General features: G+C 37.4%; 1 protein-coding gene across 1 annotated transcript in view; it reads left to right on the top strand.

The window, feature by feature from the left end:
* HYDIN (HYDIN axonemal central pair apparatus protein) overlaps positions 1 to 20799 on the top strand; it is a 316871-nt gene that overhangs the window by 38762 nt on the left and 257310 nt on the right. The window contains 2 exon segments of the mRNA XM_045582700.1: positions 14215 to 14372; positions 16844 to 16969. Coding sequence (XP_045438656.1) covers positions 14238 to 14372; positions 16844 to 16969 — 261 coding nt within the window. The 5' untranslated portion in view covers positions 14215 to 14237.

Genomic DNA, 20799 nt, shown 5'->3' with positions numbered 1-20799 from the left:
TCAGGTTTCATTATATTAAGAGGCCAGGTGTGTGGATTCATGCACCTGTGGGGTCCCTCGGCCTAGCCTGTGGGGATCATGCCAAAACCGGCTCTCTGTCATCCCCAGAGGGGTCCTGGATTGTGAGAGGGCAGTTCTCAGCTGACGCATTCAGAATCAGGCTCCCTCATCTTTGGTTCTGGGTATGTCACCTGAGAACTGCAGATCCTGCATTGAGTGTCTGTCCCTTGGTGGTCAGTGCACGTCATAGCTACCAGTAGGATGGTCAAATGGTCAGCTGGTCAGCCGGTCGCTCAGGCTTTTATATATATATATATATATATATATATATATATATATATATATATATATATATATATATATATAAAATGATGCCAGATCTCTGTCTCCATGTCTCTTACCTTCTGTGTCTTTTGCCACTTTATGTACTGACCTGCATAATTCCCATTTATTTTCTAGTTTAGTCGTATTCTCTTCGGCTGTTTAAAATATGCTTTCTAATTATTCAAGAAATTTCTGAGTTTAGTTACTATGTCTTTCATTGCTATATGTACTATTTGTATCTTTTTAAAGTTCGCCTATACAGCATACCCCTACTATATTTTGTTTTTAAAAATTTTCAAACCTAAATAAAACTTGAAATAACAGCGCCTAAATACCCTTTACGTACAGTCATCTGTGCATTGCATTGTGGGCCCACCACCCAAAGTCAAATCTCTGTCACTTTATATGTAACTCACTTTACCCTTTCCTACTACCTTATTCCCACCACCCCGCTCTGGTAACCACTGTCCTGTTGTCTATGTCTATGAGGTTTTGTGTGTTTTTTTTCTTTGATCCACCTTGTTGCAAATGGCAGTATTTAATCCTTTCATATAGAAAAGATTGGCTTTGGCTTTGGTGGCCTTTGATTAGTATTTTATTGTATATATGTGCCACATCTTCTTTATCCAGACCTCTATAGAAAATTTTGATAATTTGTGTTTGTTTGTTTTTTTAGATTACTGTGCCCCAAAGATATCTTTAAGCTTGTCTGTTAGTACTGTCAGCATAATAACAGCTGTTTAATAATCTATATCTAGTAAGTTGCTATATGCAGCCTTCAATGGTCTTTCTGCTATCCTTAGCTTCTGCTCATTTTGTTCATGGTGTCTTCCTTTCTTGTGTGTCTGATATGCTGATGCCTTCCTCTGTAGGATATTTATATTTGCTTCTTCCAGGCAACTCAGGATCTGTTAGTCTGGGACTACCATAGCTCATGCTTGAAGTTCTCTAGACAATTTAAGTGGTATGAACCTGGGCTGCAAATTTGAGTCAGAAATGACCTCAATTTTGGGGTATTTCCCCTTCTTTTTCTTTATAAGCTCTTTCTCTGCTTAGCCCCATAACAAGTTTTACTGTGGATGTTGGGCATGGTGATATAGTGGCCAGTTTTAATTTTGGGTCCAAGCCTAAAGTGAAGCAGATCTCTCATTGTATTTCCCATTTTAAGCAAACTTTCTCGAATCATTTGACTTCTATTTCATTGCCCAGCAAGGCCACCAAAACCAAATCCCAAAGGGTTTTTGGATTAGCAAATGCTTCAAGGGCAGAAGTGGCTTTGGATTTCTAGTGTCTTGCTTACTTCTCTGATGTTTTATTTCCTCTAGTTATTGCTTATTATCTTAGTTTTTAAATACTTTTTAAGGAGATTAAATTTCTTTTTAGTTGAAAAAAATTTTCACTAGAGTTTTTAGTTGTGTTTACATGAATGGTTGGTTCATCTGTTACCTGCCATTACTGGAAGTGAAAATGCTCTTTAATTTTAGGAGAACATTTTTTAATGCTGTCCTTAGTAGAGATACAGAGTGGAGACATAATTTTCATACTTTTAATAGGAATTGATCTGGCTAAGCCCTATGAAAGCAATGCACTAAGAATTTCATAGTCAATATTTACCAGTGTAATAAGCAAAAGAAGAAAAATGGCCTTATTATATGCCAGGAAACTCAAGTATAATGGGATAGTACATAACCAATCTCTATAATTGGTTTTCATTACAGAATTCTGTTATGACAGCCATCCAATATGAATTACAAGAATTGCAATTGATATTTTAATAAAAAGCAGACATGCAGCATTTAACAAGTAGGTGCTAGTGAGAATGTATGAGACAGTGATCAGTGTTGAGAGCACTCAATAGAGCAGGGTCAAGCTATCTTGCTACCCACTTGCTTCTGGGAATTGCCACATCCCTAATGGCTGGTGGAGATTGATGAAAGCACTTGCCCCTTTCTTCATTGATGTCAGTTGGAATCATAGAAGGATCAAAGAATAAATCCAAGTTTGTTCTTTTGTGTATGGGTGGTTTTATTAAAAGGATTCTAAACATTTTCTGCGAAAGGAAATTCGACTCCCGGCATTATTTTTGTCAAAAGGATTAACTTAATAAACACGATCACTTTCAAATAATGTTTGCAGAGAACTCAAGTTGTTAATACTTAGAGAAAAAATTCATACTAAAATTATCAGTTTTCTATAAAGGATTTCCCCCCCCCCTCTAGAACCCTCTATAGCAGTGGTTCTCAACCTTTCTAATGCTGCGACCCTTTAATACAGTTCCTCATGTTGTGGTGACCTCCAACCATAAATTTATGTTCGTTGCTACTTCATAACTGTAATTTTGCTACTGTTAATGATTCATAATGTAAATATCTGTGTTTTCCGATGATCTTAGGCAACCCTGCTAGCGGTTCTCAACCTGTGGGAGAATGCAAGCTTATTCTCTCCTATTCTCATAGAAATGAAGCATTTTCAGTTTGCTTTGGAAATAGCAACTCATGCTCTTGGATAGTAGTTATTTGCAGATTTTCCTAGTAAACTCCAAGAGTAAATTTTAGGGAAATGTCTGATTTCTAAAAATCTAATCATCAAAATATAACAATTATCATACAAAAATATGACAAAATATAACAATTATAAGTTCTGTATTTCAAGTGACAGACACTTACTTCAAACTTCAATAGAGTTTAGTAAAACTAGGGAATTTAGTAGTCCATTTAGTTAGGATACTAGGATGACTCAGAGGATCAAAAGATGAGCCACAGATGCCAAGGCCTCATAGTTTAGAACTACTTTCAACATCGCTCTAATTCACTTATCTTCATCTTTCTTCCCTCCTGTCATCCATCCATTCTGCTCACATTTTGCTTTTATCTTCCTGCTTTGTTCTGCAGAAAGCCAGGTGAAGCAAAAGATGCTACCAATAGTTTAAAATTCATTTCAGCCGAGCAAGCCCAAAGAAAAAGTCCAGCTATCATTCAAGGAAAGAACTCTGATTGGCATTATTAGGGTCATAAGATTAATCAGAGCATAGGAGAATAGATTACTCTGATTGGTCAAATCTGCCTATCTCTTCCAGACAGGGCAGTGGGTTCTTATGGGGAGAAGGAAAACTAGGAGGGGGGAGTAATACTGGGCAGACAAAAGAAGTCCTTTACAAGAATAGCTTGTTAAAAAGGATTAACAAGTTAAAGAGTATCCCTAATTGAGTATGCATTCTTGAATTCCAGTAAGAAAACTAAACCCAGCCCTAGGCAGTTTGGCTCAGTGAATAGAGCATCAGCTTAAGGACTGAAGGGTCCTGTGTTTGATTGTGGTCAAAGGCTTATACTTGGGTTGCAGGCTCAATCCCCAGTAGGAGGTGTGCAGGAGGCACCCTATCAATGATTCTCTTTCATCATTGATGTTTCTATCTCTCCCTCTCTGTTCCTCTCTGAAATCAATAAAAATATATATTAAAAAAGAAAACTAAACCATTATAGGTATACAAGTAGATACATTCTTATGTTAGAAAATTCCATAGATTAGAAAAATTGATACAGCATGCTGGAGAAAAGTTCGATTGAATTAGGGATTGCTGTGTGAGGAAAATATATTAATACACCCCAAATTTGTATTTAGTCCTAGCTGGTTTGGCTCAATTGATTTCAGAGAGGAAGGGAGAGAGTTAGAGAGATAGAAACATCAATGATGAGAGAGAATCATTGATCAGCTGCCTCCTGCATGCCCCATATCAGGGACTGAACCTGCAACCTGGGCCTGTGCCCTTCAGTTCTCAGAATTCGAACCCAGAACCCTTCAGTCCTCTATCCATTGAGCCATACCAGCTAAATATATATATTTAATTTTAAGTTTTGTTAAACCAGTAGGAAGGGGATATTCAAATATGAATAAGCCCTCATTGATTGGATCCCAAATAAGGAATTTTAGTTAGCAATAAATGGTAATTTTACTCTCATTGCAGCAAATTTATAAATAAATATACATTTGCTTATTAATTTGCTGCAATGAAATAATATGAATTGCCTAACATTTATAAGGAGCTTATAAAATAGATTACCTTGAGTGGTGTGTGTGTGTGTGTGTGTGTATTGAAACCAGTTCTCCAAATGAACATTTATCATGTGTAATAGCTGTAGAAGCCAAAGGCATTCTCGCTGTGTGTTACTGCAAGCATACTGGTCTGTAGACTTTGGCGGCGACAAAGTCAATGGTATATAAATGAGAAGTTATTATATTTTAGTAAGGCAAACACGGATTTAGAATAGCTCGTCTGCTACATTTAAATTAGCATATTTGACAAAATGAACAAGACCATCAGAAACCGATTTTGCAAGTAATAGTCTGAATGGCTTTCAAGCTATTCACACTGTGGTAATACATTACAAATAATAGATGGACTGCAATTATTTATAAGGGATTCACTTTGTCAAGAGACTGGCCACAGCATATAGCTCAGATGACACTTGTATCATTGAACATTAATTGGGTTAGATAACTCAAAAGTTTTGGCTGGATCTAAGGATTCAAGCGATGTAACCAGAACACAGTCTCTTGGCAAGCTTTTCGTTTTTGTGGCTTCATTCTTAGATAGCCTCTCCTCTCATGGGGCAAGAAGGCTGCCAGCAGCTTCCAGCTCATATCCTGTTACTTAGCAACTTCACTTGGAAGAAAACATGCCTCTTTTTCAGCAATTCCAATAAAGCCTTATCGGTTTGCCTTGGATCATTTACCGTGTCCTGGACCAATCACTTGCCAATGAGGTGAGATATTGGGGCAAATCACTCCTGGTGTGGAGTAAGGAGTGGAATATTTTTCTAAGGAAAAATGATATTGGTCCAAGAAGAAGGGTAAATGGATGCAGGGCAGTAAAAACCAATAAATATCTGACACTTCTTGGAGAAGGAATTCATAATAAACAGTACAGCTGCCCATCCAAGTATTCAACAAATATTTATTGACCCTAAAGCTAGGCACTGTGTTAGGCATATATACCAATAATGAGCACAGCGGTCAAGGTCTCTGACTTTATGGAGTTTGCTCTCTGGTGAACAGGGCAGACATAAATACCTAGTCACACAAATAATTTACTCAATATGCGTAAAGTACAATTGCTCTGAGAGTACATAACAAACAAGGGGACTTTCCAGAGGCAGTGAGGCTTCAACTGAGAACTGTAAGATGAGTCAGAGAGGGATGGACAGAGAGTTCCAGAGACTTTTACCTCTAAATAACTTCGTAGTTTGATCAGGGAAATCAGAGCAGCTTGAGAACCCAGAAAGAAGGGGTCAGGTAGGGTTAACGGACTTGGAAGGAGAAGATGGGCATCCCAGAGACAAGAACATCTTGTCATGTTATCTGAGGGTGTCCGAGGCAATGAGTCTCATAAGCTAGATCCCTACCTGGAAGATTTAGCTAATCTCGGAGACTCTCAGTTTCAAAATACCTTTTAAAATTTTTTATTGCTTTTTTTGGTTCTTGAAGTGAGAAGGGGCTGGAAAATATACCCGTGGTTGCTTGGTGGACAAACTTTGAATGTTTATTTTTTGGCCATTAAAGTTTTACAAGTAGCTATTCAGTGTTAATACACCAAGTATTAACACTAACAGTATTTTAAGTAATTGGTAATTATAAATAATTGTATCTCTACTTGGTACCTTGACAGTCAAGACATCAGCTCTATAAATCTTGGATTTGGGGGCATGAATAGATTATCCAGGTTAATTTCAGACATCCAAGCAATGCTGTAAGTAGTAAAATCTGCTCGTTCTGGGTTCTATTGTATTGTGTTTCATTTTTTTGCATTTTATCTTCAACTTAAAAGTTCTTATTGGTAAATTATTTAGGCATGAATTAGGATTTATTCCCTTACACCATCCACACTCAGTAAATGAAGATTTCTGCTTCTGAGAATGGTGGACGAGGTAAGGCAGATTCATGCTCCTGCTGAGGACAACTACACAGACTATAAACAAAAGCCTGCTTCAGGGCTGTAAAGGGTTAACAAGATGGCGAAGAACAATTAGGCCACGTCTAGGGCGAAGAGGGTCCCAGAGAAGTGAGCCTCAAACTTAGAACCCCTGAGAACACATGCACATTCCAAGGAAGAAGCTGAGAGATGGAGAGGCTGGGCTGTGTTCGTGGGTTAAGGCAATAGGATTGGTAACTAGGGTCTGCCTGGTGGTGAACCCCTTCTCTTTGGGTTTGGACCTCAAAGGGCCGCCTGGAAGGGGTAGGAATGAACTGGAAGTCAGCCCACGAAGCCACTTGAAATGAAAAAGCAAGCTTTAGAATGGGCAAGACATTTGCAAGAACTGACAGAAGTCTTGTATCCAATATATGAGAACTTCCACAAACTAATTAGGAAAAGACATCCCAATAGAAAGAAGTCAAGAGACTTGAACACTTCACCAGATATTTCATACAGGGGGCATCCAGATGGCCAATAAACATCTAAAAAGATACTCAGTCTCACTTGTAATCAGGGAAATGCAAATTAATACCACAATAAACTATCATGACACACTCACCAGATAGCTAAAATTTAGGTTGCTAATAGCAAGTGTTAACAAAGTTGGGGGCAACGAGATCTCTCATTAACTGCTGCTGAGAGTATAAATAGGTACAATGGCTTTGGAGAACTGTTTAGCATTATTTTTCATTGTTTAAGATAAGTCTACCCTATAATCCTTCAATTTAATTTTCAGATTTATATTCTGCTTGTCCTTGGGCACAGAGACATTTACAAGAATGTTCACAGCTGCATTATGCATGATGGCCTCACATGGGAAACACACTGAATTCTCTTGTGAGAAAGTAATCTATTGTAGAATTATAACACCTGTAGATTCTTGGTATAAGTCATGACAATGATATGAATTGGGGCTCACAAATAATAGCACATCCTTTCTGTGCCTATGGCTCCATCTATTCCTGTCATTGCCCACTGCCTTTTTCCCGTATGGCCCTGGAGTGGCCTGCCTTGACTTTTCTCCTGCCTGTGTCTTGTCTCGAAGCTTCTATAGTTTGTACAAGCCTCCAGCACCTGACATTTCCCTATAAGGTTTTTTTTTTTTTTTTTTTTTTTTTTTTTTTTTGTAATTTGAGGCCCAGGAAAAATAAAAATTTCACTGTACATCTTGTGATATTGTGATTTATAATTTATAATAAGAAATATGAATCTGGTCTTCATAAGCTTTCTGGCACAGAGCTTGTAAAACCCTTGCAATTTCCCAATTATTGAGAGTGATAAAGGTGTTTTTTTTTTCTTTTAAAAATTCTTTATTGTTTAAAGTATTACATATGAATCCTTTTTCCCCCATTGACCTTTCCCCACTCGCCTGCCCATCTCCACCCCCCGCCCTGCACATGTCCTAACCCCCCCCCCCCCATGACTGTGTCCATGGGATATGCTTATATGCATGCATACAACTCCTTTGGTTGATATTTCCCCTCTCTTCCCCCCTCACTTACCCCTTTACCCCTGAGGTTGGATGGTCTGTTTGATGCTCCTATGTTTCTGGATCTATTTTAGTTCATCAGTTTGTGTTGTTCATTATATTCCACATACTAGTATGAGTGAGATCATGTGATATTTATCTTCCTCTGACTGCTTATTTCGCTTAGCATAATGTTCTCCAGTTCCATCTATGCTGTTGCAAATAGTAAGAGTTCTTTCTTTTTTTTTTTTTTTTTTTTACAGTAGGGTAGTATTCCATTGTGTAGATGTACCACAGTTTTTTAATCCACTCATCTGTCAATGGGCACTTAGGCTGTTTCCAAATCTTAGCTATGGTGAATTGTGCTGCTGTGAACATAATGGAGGCTTGGTTTCACAGGCATGGATGATTAAGTCACAAGCCATTAGCAACGGATTCAACCTCCAGCCCCTATACTCTCTGGTGGGATAAAGATGTTTTTGTTAAGTTAATGAGGTGACTTTTGAAACTCACCTATTGGCGGGATCTGGTTGCAGGAGAATCAACCCTGTGATTAGAGGGTTGGAACTTGCAGTCCATGGAGAGTAGCGGGGTTGGAAGTTGAGTCAGTTGCTAGTGGCCTGTGACTTAATCATCCATGCCTATGAAACAAAGCCTCCATAAAAACCTAGAAGGACAGAGCTGATGAGCAGGATGAGATCTAGGGAGAGAGGGGAGTCCCTGGAGAGGGCATTGAAATTCCCAGCCCCTTCCCACATACCCTGCCCTATGCTTCTCTTCTGTCTGGCTGTTCCTGAGTTATATTGTATAACCTTTTACAATAAACAGTAATCCAGCCCTAACTGGTTTGGCTCAGTGGATAGATCATTGGCCTCGGACTGAAGGGTCTCAGGTTCGATTCTGGTCAAGGGCATGTATGTACCTTGGTTGCAGGCACATCCCCAGTAGGGGGTGTGCAGGAGGCAGCTGATGGGTGCTTGTCTCTCATCAGTGTTTCTTACTTTCTATCCCTCTCCCTTCCTCTCTGTAAAAAGATCAATAAAATATATTTTAAAAAAAATAGTAATCCAGTAAGTAGAATATTTCTCTAAGTTCTGGGAGCCACTCCACTAAGTAATTGGACCTGAGGTGGTGGTCTTTGGAACTTCTGCTTTATAGCCATTGGCTAGAAGTACAGATGATAACCTGGGTTTTCAGCTGGCATTTGAAGTGGGGAGTTGGGGGCAATCTTGTAGGACTGAATTCCTAACCTGTGGGGTCTGAGTTGAATTGTAGAACACCAGCTGATGTCCTGAGAATTGTTTTTGGTGTGGGGATGCCCCCCTCCCCTGCACCTCCCCACATCGGACTTGGTGGCCAGAACAAAATTCATCTTCATTTTTCTTTTCTTCAACATGAGTCAAATAAGAGGATTCTTTCTGAAATTTGTCTCTTTTATGTGACTCAGATATATAATAAATCACACATCCCGCAGAGACAGATTGTTTTCAGGAAGCATTTCAAGGGGAAGAGAGCAGAGGCCACTGTGAACCCTAGGAAATCTGAAGTAATCCAATTGAGAAGAGATCAAATAAATAGAAAACCAAGGAGCATGGCAGCTTTGGAAACAATAGAAAATCAGAAGATGAAGCAGGATTAAAAAGTAAAAAGTAATCTTCCCATGCTGAGTGCCCAGAGAACCCCTCACTGATAAAAAAAAAAAAAAAAAAAAAAAGTCTTATTGCATTTACTTGAGCATCTTCCCTATTATTTTCTGTGATATTTACCTGCTAACATGGTATTTTGGGATAAAGAAGTATCTACATCCCAGGGTGTAATTACCCCTGCCCTTACGGTGGCCGTGGCACAAGTTGACGGCAGGTGAAGTTTCACATCCTTTACTTCCAGAGAGCAAGCTTTCATTGAATGGAATGTCTGTCTTTTCAGTTTTATTTTAAATAAGATTTTATGCTAATAACAACACTAGGAACAGGTACTGGGGAGTACTTTACAAATGTTACTTTATTTAATAGTCATATAATAATAAATGGATGTGGTGAACGTGGCAGATCATCACCACAGTCAATTTTAGAACATTTTCCTCACCTCAAAAAGAAATCCCATACCTTTTAGTATCACCCCCTACCCCTTCATCTGCCCAGTGCTAAGAAACTGCTAATTAACTTTCTCTCTATTCTGAACACTTTAGTTGAATGGACTCATCAATATGTGGTCTTTTGAGACTGGCTTATCTTGTTTAACATGAAGTTTTTGCGGTTTTTTCCATGTCCCTGTGACCCAAAGAGGTGCTTCTGGTATTTTCCCAAAGGTGTCCTGTCTATGGTTAGTTTCTCGTTAGACTTTCTGTGAGAAAGATTGAAGTTAACCATCTATTCCATCCTGTTGGTGCTGTCACCTCCCACATTCATTTATATTGTAATAATTGTGTGTAACACATTGATTTATTTTGTGTCTTTGTTTAGAATGTCTTTTTTGCTTTTTTCTAAAACTCCTTTTGGCATTTAGGAAGGTTAGTCTTTAGGTTCAAAGTTTTCTTTCTATATAAACCCTTTATAAGGATTACGCTAGTTATCTTGTTGTATAGCAAATTAACCAAACGTTAATAGCTTAACATAATGACTGCTGGTTTTCTCCCGGTTTCCATGGGCCAGGAACCTGGGTGTGGCTTAGCTTCCTCCTCAGTGTCTCAGCTGTTGTCCAGGACAGAATCGTCTCAACTATCTACTGGGGTTTGCCAATCTGGCTTCAAGTTTATCCACACGTTCTTCCGGCAAAACTCAGAAGATCCACTTCCAAGCTTACTCATGTCATTGCTGGCAAGCCTTGGCTCCTCACCACGTGGGCTCTCTGTAGGCTTCCTGAGTGTCCTCCTCGCAGTGCGGCAGCTGACGATCTGAGAGACCCAGACAGTAGCCCATGATGGAATCAAGTCCCTTTATAACTAATCTCAGCAGTGACATCCGCCGGTTGGGTTATATTGTATTTGTTAGACACCTAAGCACCGGCACACTAAAGAGGAGGGGATGACACGAATACATGAGCGCTTGGAAACAAGTGTCATGGTCTGCCATCTATCATAATTCCACAAGTCCTCCTTTATTCTCATACATTTAAAAAATATATAATTGTTATATGTAAAACTACTTTTGAATTTTTAAAAATATTTTCCCCCTTTCTTTTTAAAATTGCATTCTTCCTATTTTGTCAGAAAACATATTACTTAAATTCTAATCTTCTCCTTGTGTCTTCAACTTCTTTTTAATCTTAGCTCTATAATGAAACACAGGAAATGCTCATTGGCAGTCCTTTTGCTGAAGTTCTCCAATCACCTTTTGGTCGGATGAAGCCTACTTTCTAGTAGATTCCTCAAGAAGGGAACATCTTTACATGAGTTTTTGCATGTTCAAAATTCCTTTTCTGTGGTCTTAATAATTGAAGAAGAGCTTTGATGCATATAACATTCTTGGCTCACATATGTTAAAGTTTTGGGGAAATGTTGCTTCTCCATTTTCCCATATCACAGGTTGCTTTCTCAAAGTTCAATGACGTCTCATTCTCTTGCCCTTGTAAGTTATTTTACTTGTTTTTTTTTTTGCATGGAGTCTAAAGAAATTTTAAAAATTCTTTAAAGTCTGATAGTTTTGCTAAGATATGACTCAGAGTTTATCATTCTGGGTCAGTTTTCTTGGGTACATTGTGGTCCCTTATGATCCTGGATTATAGTTTTAAATATTAGTTCCATATCAGTAGTTTATTTTTTTTTCTTCATGGGCTCTAGTTATAGCATGTTAGACCTTCTTTGTCTTCTATTTCAATCATTTGTTCTTTATAATCTTTATTCCTTTTTTAAAAATTTATATTTATTTTCTTGGGTGTTTTACTTCAATGTACCTTATTACATTTTCTTTTTTTTTTTTCTTCTCATTGACTTTCCCCCCCATTTTTTTAAATTCAATTATTATCTGTGTACATAATTTAACATTGCCCCCCCCCCTCCTACAAACCTCCCCTCCCCAGGGTTTTGTGTCCATTGGTTGTACTTATATGCATGTATACAAGTCCTTCGGTTGATCTATTATCTACCCTACCTGCTGTAATTTGACAGTCTACTTGTTACTTTACTGTCTCTATATCTATCTTTTGGTTCATCAGTTTATAATGTTCTTTATTAAAATGAGTGAGGTCATGTGGTGTTTCTCTTTCATTGACTGGCTTGTTTCACTCAGCATGATGTTCTCCAGTTCCATCCAGGTTGCTGCAAATGATGAGAATTCTTTCTTTTTTATGGCAGCATAGTATTCCATTGTGTAGGTGTACCATAGTTTTTTGATCCAATCATCTGCTGATGGGCACCTAGGCTGTTTCCAAATTCTGGCTATTGTAGATTGTGCTGCTATGAACATAGGGGTGCATATATCCTTTCTGATTGGTGTTTCTAGTTTCTCGGGATATATTCCTAGAAGTGGGATTACTGGGTCAAATGGGAGTTCCATTTTCAGTTTTTTGAGGGAACTCCACACTGTTCTCCACAGTGGTTGCACTAGTCTGCATTCCCACCAGCAGTGCACGAGGGTTCCTTTTTCTCCACAACCACACCAACACTTGTCATTTGTTGATTTGTTGATGTTGGCCATTCTGACAGGTGTGAGATGGTACCACATTATTGTTTTGATTTGCATCTCTCGGATAATTAGTGACTTTGAGCATGTTTTCATGTGCCTTTTGGCCTTCTTTCTGTCTTCTTTTGAAAATATTCTATTTAGGTCCATTGCCCATTTTTTAATTGGATCATTCATCTTCCTTTTATTTAGTTGTATAAGCTGTTTGTAGATGTTGGAGATTAAACCTTTATCAGTGGTAACATTTGCAAATATGTTCTCCCACACCGTGGGCTTTCTTGTCGTTTTGTTGATGGTTTCTTTTGCTGTAAAAAAGCTTTTTATTTTGATGTAGTGCCATTTGTTTATTTTCTCTTTAGCTTCCATTGCCCTAGGGGCAGTATCAGTGAAGAAGTTCTTTTGGCATATGTCTGAGATTTTGCTGCCTGTGGATGCTTCTAGTATTTTTATGGTTTCCCATCTTATGTTTAAGACCTGTATCCATTTTGAGTTTATTTTTGTGTATGGTGTAAGTTGGTGATCTAGTTTCATTCTTTTGCATGTGTCTGTCCAATTTTCCCATTTATTGAAGAGACTGTCTTGACTCCATTGTATATTCGTGCTTCCTTTGTCAAATATTAATTGAGCATAGTGATTTGGGTTGATATCTGGGTTCTCGATTCGATTCCATTGATCTATATGTCTGTTCTTGTGCCAGTACCAGGCTGTTTTGAGAACAGTGGCTTTGTAATACAGCTTGAAGTCTGGTATTGAGATCCCTTCTACTTTACTCTTCTTTCTCAGGATTGCTGTGGCTATTTGGAGTCTTTTATTGTTCTAAATGAACTTTTTGAGAGTTTTTTCTAGGTCAGTGAAATATGCCATTGGTATTTTAATGGGGAGTGCATTGAACCTATAGATTGCTTTAGGAAGTATGGACATTTTGATGATGTTGATTCTACCAATCCATGAACATGGTCCTTATTACATTTTCATTCAAATCTGTTTTCCTTTATGCACCTCTTTTCTTTACATTTTGGTCTGGTAATGCCTTATTGTCTTGGGAACTTTTTAATGATTTTAAAGTTTCTTATTTGATATTATATCAAACATTTTTAGTTAGGATTTTTGTTTGTTTGTTTATGTTTTGGTAAGGGATGCATAACTTAGCCTGCTATTACTGAAAACAGAAATCTCTACTTAGTCATAAATGGCCTCCAAAGTTGCAAGTGTCCTGCTAGAAGTAGAAAGAAGGATATGCAATGGAGAGATGTCATATTTCTTTGATTTGTAGATATTGGGTGGCTGTTTAATGCTTTATTTATGACTAAGCATTACAACTTTTCTGGAAACTTCCTATTTCCCATCTCATCTCATGCTGCCTTTTTTTGAGTCTCTGTCCAGCTGTGAAGACCTAAACCCTTATGTGTTTTGTGTGTGTGTGTGTGTGTGTGTGTGTGTGTGTGTTTCTGTTGAAAGAGATCATGAGAGACAATTGTCAAATTGATAAAATAGTAGATAAAATAGCAAATGATGAAGTATATTTATTGAATAGTGTTTACTTATCTAGGAATGATAAAAGTGCCCAAATGTAAGAACTGTTTGTATTTTCATGTCTTCTGTTTTGTCCAGAATCACTTGGTTTTTCTAAAAGGGATTGTAAGCTTTGAGATAAGTTTAGGCAGGTTACATGGAATGGACTCCTTTGGTTAAGGTATTTGTTCCAAGAATTTGATGTAATTTTGAAGATCAGTATTTTTAAACCTTCCGGTATTTGAAAAAGTTTAAAAATAAAAAGTAGTGACCTGTATTCAGGAATTAACTGTATTTGTTTTCAAACTTTCTTTCACTCTTAGGTGAGCAAAGGAAATAACTAAAAATGACAAGTAGAAGACTCGAGGAGTCCATGGGGGCTGTGCAGATGGGGTTAGTCAGAATGCTCAAAGGATTCCAAAGCAAGGTTTTGCCACCCCTGAGTCCAAAGGTGGTTAAAGAAGAAGATGTAAACCAAATGGTAATGTATCAAAGGATCTCAGTGTAAAATTCTTAATGTAAGAATCTCAGGAGGATGACAGCTGCTAATTGGCATTATGAGAATACTAGAGAGAATTGTGGCAGAGCCTAGGCACCTTTGAGAGCCTCCGAAGTTTGTGAAATTGCATACATTGAAAGAGAGGCTTGAAATGCTTAAGTCAAGCAGTTGAAATAAGACAATGAAAGCAAATTATTCAGTTTTCCGAATATGTAGTTGAACCCTATGAAGCTGTCATTTGTGTAGTTCAAAAACAAGCATATATCAGAAATTTATAGGTTTTAACCTGAACACTCTATTGCCTGTTAATTGGCAAAAGCTATTTTTGGCTGTACATTTGTAGGATATAGAATATTAAAATAATGAGTGTATTATAAGAAAAATGCATAATTTTCCTTTCCTTTAAAATGAAAATATATATTTTATTTTAAAATAATAGTTGACATTCAATATTAAAACATTTATATTGTTAATGAATTATAATGATTTAGTGAGAATTGAATTATAAACTACAAGCTGTAGAAAATTTCAGTAACAACTTACAGTGTTAGATATAGTATTCACTGGATTTTAAAAACGAGACTCAAATTGCATTTTAATTAGAAAAATAAGATATATTATTCTCTTTTGTGGTGGTTATGGTTTCATATTTAAGGTAACTCTTGACCTTTTTGCTTATACGACTATATTATTATTATTATTATTATTATTATTATTTAATCCTCATCTGAGGAGGATATTTTTTCCATTGATTTCCAGAGAAAGTGAAAGGGAGGGAGGAGAGAGAGAGAGAGAGAGAGAGAGAGATTGATGTGAGAAGGGCACATTAATTGGTTGCCTCCCGTCCATGCCACTACCTGGAACCTGCAACCAAGATACATGCCCTTCATTGGAAATCGAACCCAAAACCCTTCGGTCCACAGGCCAACATTCTAATCACTGAGAAAACTGGCCAGGGCTCAACTTTGCTATTTTTATTTAAATCACAGCACAACTGATACCTCTTAACATTTTAGTATTCTGTGTTGCAATAAACACACACACACACACACACACACACACACACATACACACACACACACACTAAAAAACCAAGTTGGGAGCTATATTAGAAATATACCTTCATTTTAAATGGATTAAATCACAGAAAATAATTTCATAGGGAATTTGAGAAGCATTGATTTTTAACCCAAGGCAAAACAAATCACCTAAATAATATCACTGTGATTGTATTTCAAAGTCTTGGCACACACTGAAGCATTATGTTGCGGCCGATGACTGTGATCTCCTTGCAGCTAAAGTAGGCCCTGGATGATGGAGATGCTCTGCATCCTGACTGTATCAATGTCAGTGTTCTGGTTGTGAGGCTGTACTATAGTTTTGCAAGACACTATTTTTTGGAGAAACTAGGCAAATAGTACCTGGTTTCTTTCGGTATTCTTACAACTAAACTGCATGCAAATCTTAACATTACAAATTTAATTTAAAAAACGCTTTCCTATAATTCAGTCGATCAGCCAATCAATCAATAAAATAAAGTGTAGGTTTTGGAAAGCATGAAAACCTCGCAGCACAACAACTATGTAATAGTGATTAGTCCTGGATAACCAAGCCCTTGTTCACTTACTTAAATGATAAACAATAGGTTCCATTTTCTTCACCTCATAACTTTAGAAGGTATTAAAAGCATTTTGTGTTCTCATTTGGGTATGCGAATATGACTGACTGCCAGCTCTGATGATTAGCTTAGATCTGTTTTATTTTATTTTATTTCATTTTTTAATAAGGTATTATATGTGTACATATCTTACCATTGGCGCCCTCCACCCCTCACTCCCATACATGTCCTCCCTCCCTAGAGTTTTGCGTCCATTGGATAGCTTAGATCTATTATATTTTAAACCAAGGTCTAAATGCACTTTTGTGATTTCTAAAAAGTTCAGACTTATTCCTAAGCAGTGTAATCACACTTTCTAAACCCTGTACATTTTGTATGGTTGCTCTGTAACCTGAATTAACCTGATAGTTAATGTAATTTCAGTGGAGAAATAGATGTGTTTCAAACTTATCTCTGAGGCCTGAAAGTGATCTTAGAAAGTTAGGGCTTTATGTTCAGATGCCTCTTCCGAGCATGAATGTTAAGCTCTTTGGACATGTTCTTATGCAGGAATGTGGACTCCCTCTGCCCCCCAAGTTCCTTCGTGTGATTCCTTCAAGCTCATAAGGAAACAGTAACTACCTGTCATTTCAAATTATTTCCAAAGAGCTCAAAAGGACACGGCTGCTTCTCTTATATTATTTAGTTATTTTAAATATTTTATAAGGGAACTTAGTGGCATTCCAGAATTATCCTGAAAGCTGAAAACACAAATTATTCATGACTGGAACTTATGAAAACACGTTTTCAGTGCAGCCATTTATTAATCTTTGGCCCCTGTTGTTTGAAATTCCAGCTAACACCCTCGGAGTTCCTGAAGGAGATGTCCCTGACCACAGAACAGAGACTGGCAAACACACGGCTGATGTGTCGACCGCAGATCATCGAGCTTTTAGATATGGGGGAAGCAACACATCAAAAGGTAGCTACTTCCTCTTTTTCTAGCATTTGTCTTCCTAGCATGGAAAGTAGGCACTGGCATAATGTGAAAAGCCCCCTCCCCTGCCTCCCAATGCTTTTTTAAAAAGAATGGGAGGGAGGGAGAAAGGAAAGGAAGGAGGGAGGGAGGGACAGAGAGAGAGAGAGAGATGTGAAATAGATACATTGATTGGTTGCCTCCCCCACATGCCCTGACCAGAGTTGGGGATCAAACCTGCAACCCAGGTATGTGCCCTTGATCGGGAATTAAACCTCTGACCCTCTAGTGCACAGGAGAAGCTCTAACCATAGAACAACACTGGCCAGGATATAATGTGAACAGTCACTAAGTGATAGTTTTTTTTTTTCTGGGCTAATCTTTTATTTTTATTTTTACTTAATACATTCTTTTTCTTCCTCTGTTGATCTTGATACCTGTGATTTGATATGGAGAGAATTACAATTCATTAGTACAAATAACTTTTGACTACTCACCTTTCTTAGCTACTTCTGGACACTGTTATTTACAGATTAGGAGTAATTCCAAGAATTATATTAGCCAAGCCTAATTAAGTTATCTTCTTAGCACAAGAAATCTCTCCTTCCCTGAGCTGTCGTCACTAGAAGAAAAGTGGAATTATTAAAGTAGGCATTTGTTGTATATTCTGGCTCATCCGATATAACAAAAGGGGAATATGCAAATTGACCCTAACAGGGCAATGACTGATTGCTATGACGTGCACTGACCACCAAGGGGCAGATGCTTTGACTGGTAGGTTAGCTTGCTGCTGGGGTCTGGCCAGTTGGGACTGAGCAAGATGGGCCAGATATGCCCTGGAGCCCTGCCAAGAACCCTCTCTGGCCCACCGGGGTCCCTCAGTCTGGCCTGTGCCCTCTAGCAATCCACGACCCCTTTGGGGGATGTCGGAGTGCTGTTTTCAGCCCAATCCCACAGGCCACTCCCCTTGGGAGGGCACCAGACACAGAGCTCATGGCTGACAAGCCTCTCCTGATCAATCGTGGCAGGCCCAGTGGGGCCGGGATGAGCAGGAGCAGCAGTTAAGAGCTGCACGCAGCATTGGATTGTGGGTTCTGGCCAGATCCCTGCAGGCCACCCAGAAGGACCCAAACTGTGCACGAATTCATGCACCAAGCCTCTAGTATTCTACTATAAACCAGATAGTCTAGGCTTTAGGAGCATATTATTATACTAGTAAAATGAAGTCTTTCTTACTTTTTAATTAACTTCTTGAATTATATGCTTCACTTTTTGTGTAGAAATTATGGTACGAACTTCCATCAGTTGAACTGCTGGAGATCAACCTCCTCTCAGAGGGTTCCTCGCTCTCCCTGAGAGTTTTTCAGACTTATTTCCCACATGATGAATGCGTCCCTGAGGCTCTTTTGCTCTTGCTAAAATACCATTGCCTCTCCCGTCAAGGATCTACATAAAAATTTGCTCTTCCTCTCAGCCCTGCTAGCTTTAATTATTATTTATTCTCTTCCCCATAACCACACTCTAACTTTGAGGGCAGGGAACATGGCTTTTCCCAAAGCTAATTTATCCTAATTAAGGGCTATTTGCTCCTTTCTCATAGCATAACTAAGACCAGACTGTGTGTATTTTTCTGTGTATACTGCTTTTGTGTGTGTTTTAATGTGACTCCTGCTATGAATAATGAGGAAATAAGTATACCACATCTCATCTTCTCTTTCTTTTCTCAACCCTGCTGGTTATTTTTACTTTATTTTCAGGAGTTTCATTTTTTCCCCTCTTAGTTAGATGACAGTTATCCTCTATTAATTTCTTCAAGAAGAACTTATGGAAACGATTTCCCTGATTTTATATATTTGATAATATTTGCTTATGGCCTTTATACTGGACTACAGTTTTGTTAGGTATAAAATTCTTGGGTCCCATATTTTTTCCATAAGAGCTTTTCAGGCATTTTCCTCACAACCTTTTGGCTTTAAATAATGGCATGTAAAGGTACGAAGCCAGCTTGATTTTCCCCAAGGTAAAAGATAGGTATTTTAATCTTTTAGGTTGTATGCCCAAAGATTATTTATTTTTATTTAATGTCCAATAATTTTATTAGGTTGAACCTTTATTTTATTTCCAGAAAGTTTTCTTATTCATGCCATTTTGGGTTCCTTTCTTTAGGAATATCAATATGAACCTGTTGGACCTTCTTTTTCTGCCCTTCTATATCTTCTATGTCCCCTCCAATCCATTTTTAACTTTCTGTCATTTTCATTTCATTGTAATTATATACACCAGGTTATCTTCTGTGTCCTTTACTTTGAGTTTTATGTATGTGTATTTCTCTTAAAACTCATTATTTTTATTTTATTTATTTTTTAATTCTTTATTGTTGAAAGTATCATATATGTCCCCTTTTTCCCCCTATGACCCTCTCCAGTCCACCCTGCCCCTGCCCCAGATCTTTAGTATCAATTGTTTGTGTCCATGGACTATTCATAATTGCATACAAGTTCATTGGTCACCTCCTGCACTGGCCTCTACCAGGCCTAGGGAACCTATAACTGAGATATCTTTTGCTTTTCCAGATAAATTTTATAATCACTTTTTTAATTTTAAAGAAAAATTTACTGGGAATCTTTTATTGGATTGCATGGATTTTTTATATCAATATGGGGAGTATTTGACTTTCTTAAAGTATAGAGTCTTTCCATTCAAAAATATGATATATTCTTGTATTTTATATAGATCTTTAAAAATTCTTCTTAGTGATATTTTAGTTTTTTTTGGATAAAGGCCTTGTATATTTTTTTATTGGTCTTATTCCTATGCAGCTTTAGGATGCTACTTTAAATGGTATTGTTTATAAATTTATTTCTTAAATGTTCATAGATAGTACATATAAGTATAATTCTTTTTTTGCATGTTGATCTTATACTCAGTGACTTTGATAAATCACTTATTAATTCCAATAGTTTTATCTAGGTGGTTATTTTGAATTTTCTAAATAAACAGGTTTTTTTTCTTCTTCTGGGGAAAATGACAATTTTGTCTCTTTTTGATCAGTTTTGAATGTTGAATTTCTGAGATAAACCCAATGCAGTCATTGACTTATTATTTCTTTTAGTTTGCTAATGTTTTGTTTCTTTTTTTGAATCTATGGTTCATGAGTAACATTGACCTATAATTTTTCCCTTTTCCTACTGCCCTTTTTAGGTTTATGACAGTTATGTTAACATCGTCAACTGAGTTGGGAGATACTTAATTTTTGTTTTTCTTATCTTTGGTAGAATTTTATAGTATTTGAGTCATATCTTCTTTAAATGTTTGCTAGAATTTGCTTGTAAAGTTGTGAGGGCCAGAATTTTCTTTATGAAAGGTTTATCCTTACAAATCCACCACCTCTAATAGGCATAGAACTATTTCAACTTTCTATTTCATCTTGTGCTAATTTTGATAAATTGTATTTTTCTAGGAATTTTTACTTTTGTTACCTAACCTTTCACATTTATTGACATAGTATCCATTTGTTATCTTCCTTGGTTTAGGTTCTGTAGTAATGTTCCTATTTTCATTATTTAAGGAGCTCTTTGTCTTATTTTTTTTTAAATCAGATTCACTGGGTATTTTATTAATTTTATTAGTGTTTTTAAAAACAACTTTTGGCTTTGTTGTTATATAGTATAGTTACTTCCCATTTCATTAATTTCTGCTATTGTTTTTGTTATATCACTTTTTTTGTTTGGGTTTTATTTTTTAACTAATTTATGCAAGAGGCTTGGCCCTCGCAGCCCTGGCTTTGCCCAGAAGGTTGTCCTGATGGTCGTCCCACTGTTCAACCATTTGGTCAA

Source organism: Pipistrellus kuhlii, unplaced genomic scaffold, assembly GCF_014108245.1.
Source record: "Pipistrellus kuhlii isolate mPipKuh1 unplaced genomic scaffold, mPipKuh1.p scaffold_m20_p_17, whole genome shotgun sequence".
Lineage (NCBI taxonomy): Eukaryota > Metazoa > Chordata > Mammalia > Chiroptera > Vespertilionidae > Pipistrellus > Pipistrellus kuhlii.
Note: the sequence above shows the minus strand (reverse complement) of the source record. Positions and strands in the feature narration are given on the sequence as shown.